This window comes from Felis catus, chromosome C1 (assembly GCF_018350175.1).
Source record: "Felis catus isolate Fca126 chromosome C1, F.catus_Fca126_mat1.0, whole genome shotgun sequence".
Taxonomy (NCBI): Eukaryota; Metazoa; Chordata; class Mammalia; order Carnivora; family Felidae; genus Felis; species Felis catus.
Genome location: NC_058375.1, coordinates 31615357 through 31628077, shown reverse-complemented (window position 1 = coordinate 31628077; position 12721 = coordinate 31615357). Strand labels below are relative to the sequence as shown.

The window sequence follows — 12721 nt, the reverse complement described above, 5'->3', positions numbered from 1 at the left end:
TTCATATGTTTATTGGTCATTTGGGTATCTTTTCTGAAACACTGTCCAAGTGTCTTGCTCATTTTTTAATCTGGACTCATCTTGAAGACAGCTTTAACTGGATCTCTCTACAGTCATAGGCTTCCTTCACAGCAGCATAAAGTAAGTTCTCAATGTCTAGCTGCATTAGAATGTAGGCTTCCCAAGGGTGTGGGGGTTCTTTCTGTTTTGTGTGAACACTGCTTGGCATACTGTGGGTGTTCAATAAATACTTGCAGAATAAATAAGCACGCATCTTCAATTTGGAGGTAAAGGGAAATTCACACACAATGTGAATGTTGATTTTTAAAATAAAAGGAAAATGAGAAAGAAAAGGAAAGGGTTCCCAGGAAGGCAGACAAGGAACAAAAAGGCAAATGAGGTAAGTGAGATGGATTCTTCCTGGGACTGCCCTCTCCTGGAGTCTCACAAGGCTTCCAACCAGAAGTTGTTTACATCTGGAAATAGATCAAACACTTGAGCCTCTGTCTATAGTCAAAGCTCACCAAGTGAAGAGTTCAGTCACTGAGCTGTGAAAAACGTGAGAACTGGCAATTAAGATTCTTGGTGGGGAAATACAATCATGGCTATAGAGTATGCCTGCCTCACAACAGTGGGAGGAAGATGCCAATTACACACATCAGCTTGACAGAAACCTAAGGAAGAACAATCTTTGGTCCAAAACGGTGCAAGAAAAGCAGACAAAGGCAAGGGCAGTTGCCTGCCCCCTTTCCCCATGTGCGTCTACAACATTACCTGTAGAGTCCGGCGCTTGTTATCCTCCGTGTGGATCCAGGCTCGAAGAGTCAACTCTGTGATAAAAATCTGGGCTGCCTTGGCAAAGAGCACAGGGGCTTCTGCACTGATCATCTGCAACAGATGTAGGCCCTCCCTGTCAATCACCAGCATGTCATTCAAACCAGCCCACTTGTCCCTTGCCTCACGTCCTGCCATCGACGATGGGGTAAAGGCTGGAAAATGAGAAGGTGGCAGTCCCAAGAGATTCCAAGGTAAAGTAAATCCTTAAGAATCGGGCAAAGCAGAAAGCAAGTAGAAGAAAGGAAGAGGGAAAAAGAATACTTTTCTAGCAACTACCACATACTTTCTTATTCTCATAACAGACTTTCAAAGAAACCTAAAGAAACTAGGGTTTAGGAGAGGTAAAGTGACTTGCCCACGGCCAAAGAGCCAGTTAAGTGGCAGGGTTAAGGTCCTAATCCAAGGACAGACAATGTGGGGAAAGATAATGAGTTTGAGAGCCAATGGATTTAGATAAAATTTCAGGCTTCCCATCCTTCTGGGTTTTACTTTTCACATATTGAAAAAGAAGACAACCTTTCGGTGTTGTTGTGGGAATCAAATGAGGTCATGTATATAAAAGCACCCAGCACAGGGCTTGGCACTTAGTAAGTGCTCAAGTAATGTAAGCTGCTTTGCCATGTCTGATTTCAAAGTTCAAGCTCTTGATCAAACAAGGCTCTGAACCCTTGGTGAGCTGGTCTGTGCAGGACAGAGCCATGGAAAGAGCTCTGGAGTTAAGGAAGGAGAAGTGAGAGCTAATAAAAGGGAAAATTGCTGCGAACTGTTAGCTTTCGATACAAACACAAGGGACTATTAGTTTTCAGTGATAAGAAGAGTGAAGGGGCACCTGGGTAGCTCAGTTAAGTGTCCAACTCTTGGTTTCAGCTCAGGTCATGATCTCACCGTTTGTGGGATTGAGCCCCACATCGGGCTCTGCACTGACAGCACAGAGCCTGCTTGAGATTCTGGGTCTCCCTCTTTCTCTGCACCCCCGCCCCCAACTCATGTGTTATGTGTGCCCTCTCTCTCAAAATAAATAAACTTAAAAAAAAGAAAAAGCTGAGAGTGTTGCTCTCTTCCTGAGAGTTGAAATAAGAGGTGGGCGCCTAAGTATACAGAAATAGCCACCTACAAGGAAACCTCACAGGTTGTCATTCATGTAAAACAACTCACAGATTGAAAAATTAGAACAAGAACAGTACCTTTATCAAGCATTTCTTAGAGCTTATACTGACAAACTAGAGATTGCAATAAAATGCTAACTGAGAAGATGGCACTGTCCTGCTGATATAATCTGTGTTTACCCTACACAGTGAAAAGGATGGGTGATTCAAAAAGCAAACAGCAGGGGTGCCTGAGTGGCTCAGTCTGTTAAACGGCCGACCTCGGCTCAGGTCATGATCCTGGGGTTCACAATTTGGGAGCCCTGCATTGCGCTGTGTGCTGACAGCTCAGAGCCTGGAGCCTACTTAAGATTCTGTGTCTCCTTCTCTCTCTGCCCCTCCCCTGCTTGCTCTCTCTCAACCTCTCTCAAAAAAATAAACATGAAAAAAAAAAAAGGCAAACAGCATATTATCAACATCTGGAAAACAAGATATCCTTAATTTCCAGAGAAGCACGATATAATAATTAAAACTGTTCAATTTCAGCTCACTTAACAATTTTAGACAGGAACGAAATAAAAAAAGCAAGAAACAATAACGAAATTTTCATTTTTAAGCTTTGAGCACTACAAAAATGAGCGACAACCTACCCACCGTTATAACTTCAATATGAATAATAAAAACGAATGTGAATTCACCTTCACGTCTTCATCCAGTTTCATGATCTTCTTAATACGAGCCAGTGGGAGTTCTTGTACTCGGAAATCTTTCTGAAATGAGTAACAAGAGGCACATAAATGGTGGGGACAATCAACAGGGCATGACAGGCATCTTGAAACACTGTGACTGGTTTAGTCCCTCCTTTCAAAAAACATGGCAGGAGAGGAGCTACAAATTAAATGAAGAGAATACAAGTTTCAGAGCAAAATTCTTCTTAACCCATGCAGAGCTTCAGACAATTAAAGGTTTCAGGATAAACTTACAATGCCATCTAACAGCGCCCTCATGAAGAGTAGCCCCAAACAATATCAGATTCTGTGCCAGCACAATATTGAGGTGCATCTTGAGTGCCCACCGCCGCCCCCCTAAGCACACCAACCAGTCTGCGATACGTAGATTAAAATGAGACTTTTGCCTCAAGGGCATTCCTTTGAGTCGCTAGTTTTTTCTTCTATTCTGGGACTACAAGGGCAAGGTGCCAGCAGCACCTGACCACTGTGACCCACAGTTGTCTTCAGCCAGCACTGGCTGATATGGGCTACTTCTGACCTTTGCACTAACCTGACACCAGAAATCGGGGAGGAGGGCCTTTCCCATCACAGCAGCAAAGGCCTGGTCTCTGAAGTTTGCTTGGGGGTGGGGTTGGGGGTTGGAGTTGGGGGTTTGGGGTGGGAGTGGAAGAGTATGGAGAAAAATGGGTAAATTTTTCAGCTGCCTTTTAGGAACTGCCCTGGGGCTGGGAGGAAACCACATGACTTTACTAGGGACAGAATTTAGGAAAGGGCTTTCTTACCAGCACTACTCAATTATTTGCGATTTAAGCCCTTTTGATACTATGGATGCAATTCTAGAAATAAAAATCAATTCTGGGTTTCAGAGCCGCAGTGAAGAGAAAGGTGCAAAGGGAATGATTGGCTAAAATCAGCGAAACCCCTACTGGGCCCAGGTGTCAAGTGACTGATTCTATAAGTGGTCTGAAATGTGACTCACCAAACCCAACGTGCTCACCTGGGAATTTGCATCATCACATTATGGAAGGAGCAGCTATTATTTTAGATTTGGTATAATGAACATGCATAAGTGAACTTTCTATTCTAAGACCAAAAGAAACCCTCAACTATATGTCAAAGAAGGCAGTGGGGCATTTTAGAAAAACATCACCAGCCTTCCCAGAATCCATTTTTATGACTACAGAAGGAAGAGTTAGTTTTATTAGGATAAAATGCACACCGAGACACTGGATTTCTCCTCACAAACCCAACAGGCTGCTTGGGACCACTCACCAACTCCACAAACCTCCAACACCAATTTTTTTACCTTTCCTCTTTCCAACTTAGGTAAAACATTTTCCATGAGGCTTCTACTAAAACTACCTCTGGAGTGGCAGAGCTTTACAAGTTCAAATGATTGGAATTTCACCAGAAAAGGACAGGAGGATACATTCCTTCTATTCTTATTTTTCTCCTCTTTCATTCACTCATTCATGCAACTCGACCAATAGTGAATGTATGATACCTGCTACTATGTAAAAGATGCAAGTCTATTCTTACCTTTGAACAGATTTATAGTTTAATTGTTAGAGACCGTCACATAAAAAATATAACCCCCTATGCTATACTAGGATGGGGGTGTAAAATCCCAGTGACAAGAAAGGAAATAGGCAGCTGGTGGGGCAAGGGGAGGGGTTGGAATGAACAAGAGGAGCTGGCAAATGTTCCACAGAAGGGCTGACATCTGAACTGTGTCTAAAGGATGTTACAAAATTTGCTTGTTGGAAAAGTATGAGAATGTTATTCAGTCAGAAGCAAAAGTATGGTGACACAAAAAACATGGCCTATTTAAGTTTTAGATGTATGATCTGAGTACAGAGGGGAGCAGCAGGAAAGGGAATGCTGGATTGGGGCCAGACCCTAAAGGGATTTTAAAAAACGTTTAACCACAGAAATCAATCACTGGTCTTCCTTCTTATGTGGCATATCACACAAAATGATGATGCTAAACAGAAATGCTAAAGAGAATGCTGGGGATAATTCCTTTGGAAGGCCTCCCAGGGTGATACATACAGCACAAGATTATGACCACAAGATTTAACTCTCTTGCAAGTGTGCTCTCATTGGGCTTGGTTATTTAATGTATTTCCACACGACTGTTCTAAAATTTCTTAACCAAAGCCCAAAGCTGAGAAGACCTCCTTCCCCAACTTGAAAGAGAAGAGTATTACTTCTAGAATTTCTATGAGACTATTCTTCAATCAATAATTCTTCAATCTATTACTTCTAGAATTTCTATGAGACTATTCTTCAAACAAAAAAGGGTCCCATCTTGTAGAGATACAAAAGGTGGCAGAAATTTACAAAACAACTCTGCTGTAAGTCTCCCTTCCAAAAAGCCTTTTCTTTTGGGAAACTTTATCGTGATCCCCAGACCTTGAGATCTCAAGGCGCAGTGTGTGAAAAGTGGATCTTCATATGTGCGTGTGTGGTTCATTATTGCTGACAAGAGCCCAGTCTTCTATAATCTCATCCTACCTTTTCAGTCACGTGTAAGGGTTTACGACAAGCTTACTGGAGAGGGGAGCCCTTTCACCAGCAACAGGCTAAGGTCCACTAAATTGCCTTTCAATTCCCTGCTCCCCTTGTCAATGGCAGCCATGCAACTGATGTGAATAGCATTTAACTTCTCCTGATGCTGATCCAAGTGGACGAACAACTGACACATAGTGACTTTTCTTTTGTACCCTTGGGAGTGATATCAGCAAGGGGGAAGAACAGATTCACTCTCAGAAAATTCTCATGGTCCTGACCACAACCAAAGAACTACATTAAAAACACTGCCATCTGAAACCGCCGAGTTTCAAGAAGTCTGAATTCACTCAATGAGAATCTGGAGCCAAAGAAAAGTCAACGGGTCTCAGGCTGCACTAAAGAACATCGGGAGTTTCAAATAATGATGAGAAATCTTTTCCAGTCCTACCCAGTCAGGCATTCCAGCAAAGTCCATGTTCTAATCCTCTCCAAAGCACTGATTCTCAGCCTTGGCTGCATGTTAGAAACACCCGGGGAGCTTCTGAAAATCAAGAGGCCTGGGCTCTACCACAGACTAACTGAACAAGGAACTCTAGGGGGCATCAAGTGTTTTGAAAACTCGCCTGATGACTATGACCCACAGTGAGAGTTAAGGACCACTGCTTTAAAAGCCTTGCTACTCCAAGTGAGGTCCTCAGACCAAGCAATGGCATCACCTGGAAACTCAAAAGAAATGCAGAACTTAGATTCCACTCCAAACGTACTAAATCAAAATCTATATACATATATATATGTGTGTATGTGTATATATAATATACATACATTATAATACATATAATACATATACACACATATAAATATATATACATATATATTTTACTAACGTTTATTTTTGAGAGAGTGAGTGAGCGAGAGAGAGAGTGAGCAAGTGATGGAGGCAGGGCAGGGGGTGGGGGCAGAAGATCTGAGGTGAGCCCGGCACTGACAGCACAGAGCCCGATATGAGGTCCGAACCTACGAACTGAGAGATCATGACCCCGAAATGAAGTCGGATGCTCAACCAACTGGGCCACCCAGACACCCCTCAAAATCTGTATTTTAACCAGATCCTCATCTGGTTCATATAGACAATAAACTTTAAAGAGGCGCTGCTCGACAGGAAGGGCTCAAACAGCACAAGACCTGTTTTGTAACAGCCCACCAACCTTCATCTCCAAGTTCTTGTTTAAACGGTTGTCTGGCTTGATTGTAATGTTAGAAATGTCACTGTCCAATCTGAAGGCACCAAAAAATAAGATGTAACTGGCAATTAAAAGAAAGTGGCCTATGCATCAAATTACAGCTAACTAAAGGCTGAACGGAATGGAGGGAATAAGAGGAGGAGATTTTTCAAGATTCAGCATTGCTGCACTTCCCCACCTGCCCCCAAAAATATGAAGTTAGCTTTTTCTTCCCCACTTTCAAAGAGGTCTAGAGGGATAAAATTCAATGCCAAGAAGTCTGTTAATTATCGTTCCCAGAGCTCTGTTGAGCAGGAATACGGTACTTTGCACAATCATCCTAGTGTACATCATTTTGGTATGATTTTTAACCAATTTCAGTCCCAACTGAACATCACCTGGATTTATGGACAATTACAGAGCCTTTTAAGAGCGAGGAGAACATAATGGCCAAGCTGAGATGAAAGATAAATTGCTTTTGCAAAGCTGAGACCAAAATGATTGGGGCCAGTGTTCCCAATACATCATGAAATAGATCACCTAGCAAATTTTAATTTGTTTTTAGAACAAATTTGTCCCAGTTTTAAAGGGACTCCAACACCTTATGAATATTCGCAAAACCTTTATCTACATTTGGACAGTTTGAACCTATGGATTTTTTTAAAAATCTGTTGGAAATTTTGAGATATCAACCTGAGAGGCTCTGACATATCTGAAGAAGTCTGGTTGTAAGTACTGTTGAGTTCTGGAAAGGCACAGATTAAATACTAAAGTATTTACACAGGCAGAGAGGAAGATGCCTTTATGTGCTGCAGGCAGAGGAGAAAGAAGGGTCCTACCAAAGGAAAGAGCACCCCAACTTTAGTAGACCGCATCCCTACTTGAAGTCACCACTGATGTTGCCTCACACTCAATCTCAAGTAGGGGAGTCTGATTCACTTAAATATTATTAAATGCCAACCGCTGCTCTAAGCATCTGATCTAAGCGGTCCCATGGTAGTGGTCCAGGAGTCTTTTTCAAGGGGGAAAAAGCTTTAGCCATCTATAGGAGAATCATTAAAGACAACTGTCCTCCTTGCTGGTCTTTCTCTTCATTCATAAAATGTGAACTAAAACTGAATCCCTCAGAGTAACCCACTTTGAACCTCTGGTAGACTAGCCGTCTAGAGAATAAAAGTTGGTCAACACCACCATCTGCTTTTTTGGCAATCAAACTTGCAAATTAAACCAAGGCGAATAAAAACCAAAGCCCAGAGTCTCAAAGAGATATGTGAATACACATGTTCATTGCAGCATTATTCACTATAACCAAGAGGTGGAAGCAACGCAAATACCCACTGACAGATGAACGGATAAACAAAACGTGGTATACACATATATACGGAATACTATTCAGCTTTAAAAGGGAAAGAAATCCTGTCATAAGCTACAACATTACACTAAGTGAAATAAGCCAGTCACAAAAAGGACAAATACTGTATGATTCCACTTATGGAAGGTACTCAGAGTGGTCAAATTCAGCAACAGAAAGTAGATGGTAGCTACCAGGGGCTGGGGAGGGGGCAAAGGGTAGTTGTTGTTTCAGGGGTATAGAGTTTCAGCTTTGCAAGATGAAAAAGTCCTGGAGATCTGTTTCACAATAATGTGAATATACTTAACACTACTAAACTATACATTTTAAAACTGTTAGGATGACACAGTTTGTCACATATTCTTTTCCACAATTAAAAAAAAAAATCAAAACTCAAACTACAGAAAAGTTAAGTGCTGAGCTTGAACCTCCAGAGTTTATCTGGCCACTTGCCTGATCCTGAATTTTTGCTTCCATGCTCAAGCTGGAGTTGCGGCACTGGCCTGATCCCACCACAGCCCAGGAGGGCACTAGCTTTATGCCAGGCTGACTCCTGCACCAACACCTGATAAGCCTGACTGAGATTACCCACTCAAAATATGAGCAAAATACCCTACATTTTACTTTATCATTTCTTTTTCTCCTCTATCTGAGACAGTATAGGTAACCACCACCTTTACACTAAATAAAAGAAACAATGACTTTTCAGGGGAAATTCATCTGTGAATGCAAGCCACTCTGAGAAAGGCCAAGCCAATTTCAGCTCCTGAAATGCCCCATATAAACAAACATGACCTACAGGTACATCAGAATATGAATCTGTTTTTTTTTAAGCCCTGAAGTCAGTGGGGCCTTTACCATAGAGAGAAGTTATTTTATTTTATTCATTCACTACTTGTTTATAGAGTCTCTCTCTCCCACCAGGATGCATGTTCTGTGAGTGCAACGATCTTGTCTGGCCCACTACTGGATCCACAGTAAGTAGCACAGCCACAGTAGGTATATAATAAATATTTGCTGAGTAAGCAAATAAACTGACCTCCTACGTCGGAGATTTGAAGACCACTAGCTCTAAGAAAGTGCAACATGAGTTCTACATTAGGAAGGAGTCCAGTATCTGTTCTGCTAGGATGCTTAATGCCTTCCGGGCAGGAATGACACATCTAAAACAGAGAGATCCTTCAGTATTTGCTAAAATGACACCAAATGGAACAGTCTTCACTAAGAAAGTAACACTACACTCTTGAAATATTTTCATTCTAATGAGTCTCACCTCCTTCTACCACTGTCATACCACTTTACTCCTCCCCTCACCCCTATTACTCACACAGTAACCTCCAGCCACTCTGAACTTCTTGTTGTTCCTTGAAACAGAAGGCCCTCCCCTCTGGGCCTCCAGGCCTTTACGAATGCCAATCTCTCTACCTAAGATACTCTCACACCCATCCTTTCCATCTGGTGAGTGCTTCTCCTATTTCAAGATCCAAAAAAATGTTCCCTTTACTTAAAGCCTCCCTAACTCAACCAGGGAGGAACAAGCACTATGTCCTCTGTAATCCCGTAGCATTTCGACTTTTACTGCTTTAGACTCATCACTGTGCCTGCCTCAGTAAGTATATTCACTATCATATTCAATAAATATTCACTGAATAAATGACTCTGGTTGTAATTACTAGATTGTAAGCCCCTCAAGGGCCAGGGTTATATTTGATTCTTCTAAGTCAGTGGTTCTCAACGGGATGATTTTAGCCCCCAGGAGACACCTGCCAATGTACGGGGACGTTTTTGGTTGTGACAACTGGAGAAGATTGCTACTGGCATCTCATGAGTAGAGAGGCCAGAGATGCTGCTAAACATCCTACGATGCACAGGACAGTCCCCCATAGCAGAGAATGATCCAGCCTAAATGTCAATAAAGCTGCTGTGCAGAAACCCTGATCTAAAGGGTATCTTTTAACACCTAGAAAGAGTGCCTGCTTACAGATTTGTTGTTGAATAAATCGCCCAACAGCATTTATGATTCCAGAAATTTGGCAGGGCCACTGAAACAGGACTAAGAAATGAGCTACAGCTACTGAAGGAAGGTGAGAGCTCTGTTTTTCCACGTTCTCCAAAAGATATGCCTCACATTAAGCTATCTCTGCATCAAAGCATCCGTTATACACCCACATGCCTAAGGAAAGCCACTAAGATATAAAAAGAAAACCCTTGTAGTTACCTCACTAAGGTAAATTACATCTTCACGTTCCCACCCAAAGGTAAGGAATGAACTATGCCTTTGTAAATGTACTTGAAATTAAAAACGTTTTACTCTCAGTATTGGTTATTCATCTCATAGTTCTTTGCACTCTACAAGCTTCTCATTCTTACTTACCACTGTTAAATTCCGGATTTCTTCCATGACACGAGGCCAGAAGGACTGGAGGCTTTGCTGGGCATCACTGCTGCTAGTGCCACCAAATCCTCCTTCTGTGGACATTCTGACAACTGAAAATAAACACATACATAAGATACATTAGAAGTAATAACGGCAGACTTTCTGTTCAGGTTATTTATATCTTTCCTTATGGCTGTTTTCACAAATTCATTCAATTTTTCAATCTGAGAAGGTATATAATTGTGAAGAGGCTCTTGACACAAACTTAAATGTCAGCAAAAACATATGGAAAAAGTTTTCCCTTCTATCCAACCTATACCACAGACACTAACAAGGAGCTCTAACTAGAAAACCTAAAATTACTAGAAATCCAAACTGAAATCTTAATGTGAATCAGGCCTTTTAATGTCTTGTCTTAGGAGGGGGCAAAAAGGGTACTTGGTTGGTGCTCTAGTCTGGTCCATAATTTTCAATGCCATTCCCTTGAATGTTTTTTCAAGTTCAACATGGTTTCTCACATTCCATGTCACAGCCTGCAGCAGACATACTGAGGGTCCCAGTGACTAACACTGTATAGAAATGTAAACCCAAGTCTTAAAAGTAAAAGCCCATTTTATTCCTTTGTTTCAGACACCGTGGCCCCATTTCTTTGAGGCTACTGATGATTATTATTCCTTCTACTCTCCAGCTAATCTCCCTCCAAGGGCACAGAAGCACTGAAGCCTTGGCCAATAATTGAGTGGGTGGCACCAAGTCTCCAAACTGGAACCACTTCCCAGTTCTTTCCTTACCTGAAGCCTTCTGTTAGGAACAAAGCCAAACAAAGCACACTGTCAACTGGAAGCTTTAAAGGTGGTTGAAAAATAACAGGGAATTAAATTTAGGATGAAGAAAAGAGGGTCAAAACCTGCATGCAGTCAACTGCTTTTGCGATGGGGGAGGGAAGATGAATAAGAACCCCCCATATCAGTTAGAACAGTAGATGATACTATAAAGTCTTAAAAGATTTACGGTGGGAAAGTAAAAAACTCCAGATGGCATAAATGCTTATCTGGCAAATACTTAAATGCAAGAAACAGTTTAATTAAATACAAAGAACAAGAAACTTAGTGATGTCCTAAGAATTTCTATTCTGGGAAATTATTTAAAAAGGTTTAACATGCCAGTGACAGGATGCTGGCAGAGAGCTATGTAAATCATTAAGAACTAATTCTGAAGGGCTGAAAGAAAAGCACCAAAGCCAAGCATCACGTGACCAAACGTGTTCCTTTCCAGACCCTGTGTGGACGCACACTGGGCAGATCACTCTCCGTCAGCCGAGTGGAATGAGGGCTGATAAATCATCGGTTTAGACTGTGAGGGTGTTTTGATTCCCTCTTAAATATTTGCCGGGATTGTCCTAGAGGTCTCTCTCTTTTTTTTTTTTTTTTTTCTTTTTCCTTCTAAAGGAAATGATGAGAGGAAAGAAATGGAAGGAAAACAAGAGTACAATCTTCAAAGCAAATTTCACTCTGGTGTAATGACATTAGTGGGTGATGATGTAATGGGAAAAGATTTGGAGCCAATTTCTGGTGGTGGAGGCCAACAAGCAGCTCCATACATCAACAGAACTCTAAGTACTAGGAAGCAATATGATCCTGGAGTTTCTGGAGGGAATTAAAGTGAAGAGTGTTGAATCACAGCTGAAACGACTAGATAAAATCTTTAGTCCTCAATAACCAAGTATGGTCCTCTCAACTCAGCTCCCACGACATTTTCATTCATCATTGTATGCACATGGCCTATACACTATTCTCTTAGATGTACTGAGAACAAAGAAATCAAAGTAATCTAGAGAAATTTTTTTTTTAATTTTTTTTGTTTATTTATTTTTGAGACAGAGAGAGACAGAGCATGAACGGGGGAGGGGCAGAGAGAGAGGGAGACACAGAATCTGAAGCAGGCTCCAGGCTCTGAGCTGTCAGCACAGAGCCCGACGTGGAGCTCGAACTCACGGACCGTGAGATCATGACCTGAGCCGAAGTCAGACGCTTAACCGACTGAGCCACCCAGGCGCCCCTAGAGAAGTCTATTTTTATTAACAGATATCTACAAGGTACTCAGGACAATGAAGACTGTATGTAACCTTTTAAAATGGAATAAAAAATCTTTCCAGAAATAAAAATAAGTATCAAAAAACTTAAAAAAGAATCTAACTTTTTATTGTATGGATCCATGGATAGGCCTGATCTAGCAAAATTTGCCACACAAATTGCTACAGTCAAAGGAGGAAGATGAACCATTGCCAGTGTGATATTTTTGTATACTTGCTAGTGACCGGTAGATTCAGTTTGAGTGCAACAGGTCTGTGAGATTTAGAAAGTTGGTAACAAGTTTTGGTTGTCCTGTGATCTGTTCCCACAAACATTACAAAGGTGCTCAATTCAAGAAGCACCTTTAAATTCTGTCTGTGGACAGTATGCTTTTAAATTTTGAACTATCCCAACTAAGGATGTGCTGGTATGATCAGTTCCCAAACATCTGTGCAGTCAATAGATAATCAATGAACCTGGCTGGCTCAGAGCCACACACTGTTGGGAGTGAAGGTTAGGTACAAAACAGAAGTT

General features: G+C 41.5%; 1 protein-coding gene across 5 annotated transcripts in view; it reads right to left on the bottom strand.

Annotated features, from left to right (window-relative positions):
• The window catches only part of NFYC (nuclear transcription factor Y subunit gamma), a 66421-nt gene that overhangs the window by 19038 nt on the left and 34662 nt on the right, over positions 1 to 12721 (bottom strand). For all 5 annotated transcript variants that reach the window (XM_019836763.3, XM_045035612.1, XM_019836764.3 and 2 more), the window contains 3 exons: positions 10113 to 10225; positions 2621 to 2692; positions 775 to 888 (listed from right to left, as the gene is read on the bottom strand). In XM_019836763.3, the coding sequence (XP_019692322.1) occupies positions 775 to 888; positions 2621 to 2692; positions 10113 to 10217 (291 nt within the window). In that variant the 5' untranslated portion in view covers positions 10218 to 10225. Of the gene's footprint in view, positions 1 to 774; positions 889 to 2620; positions 2693 to 10112; positions 10226 to 12721 lie in introns of those variants that run through there.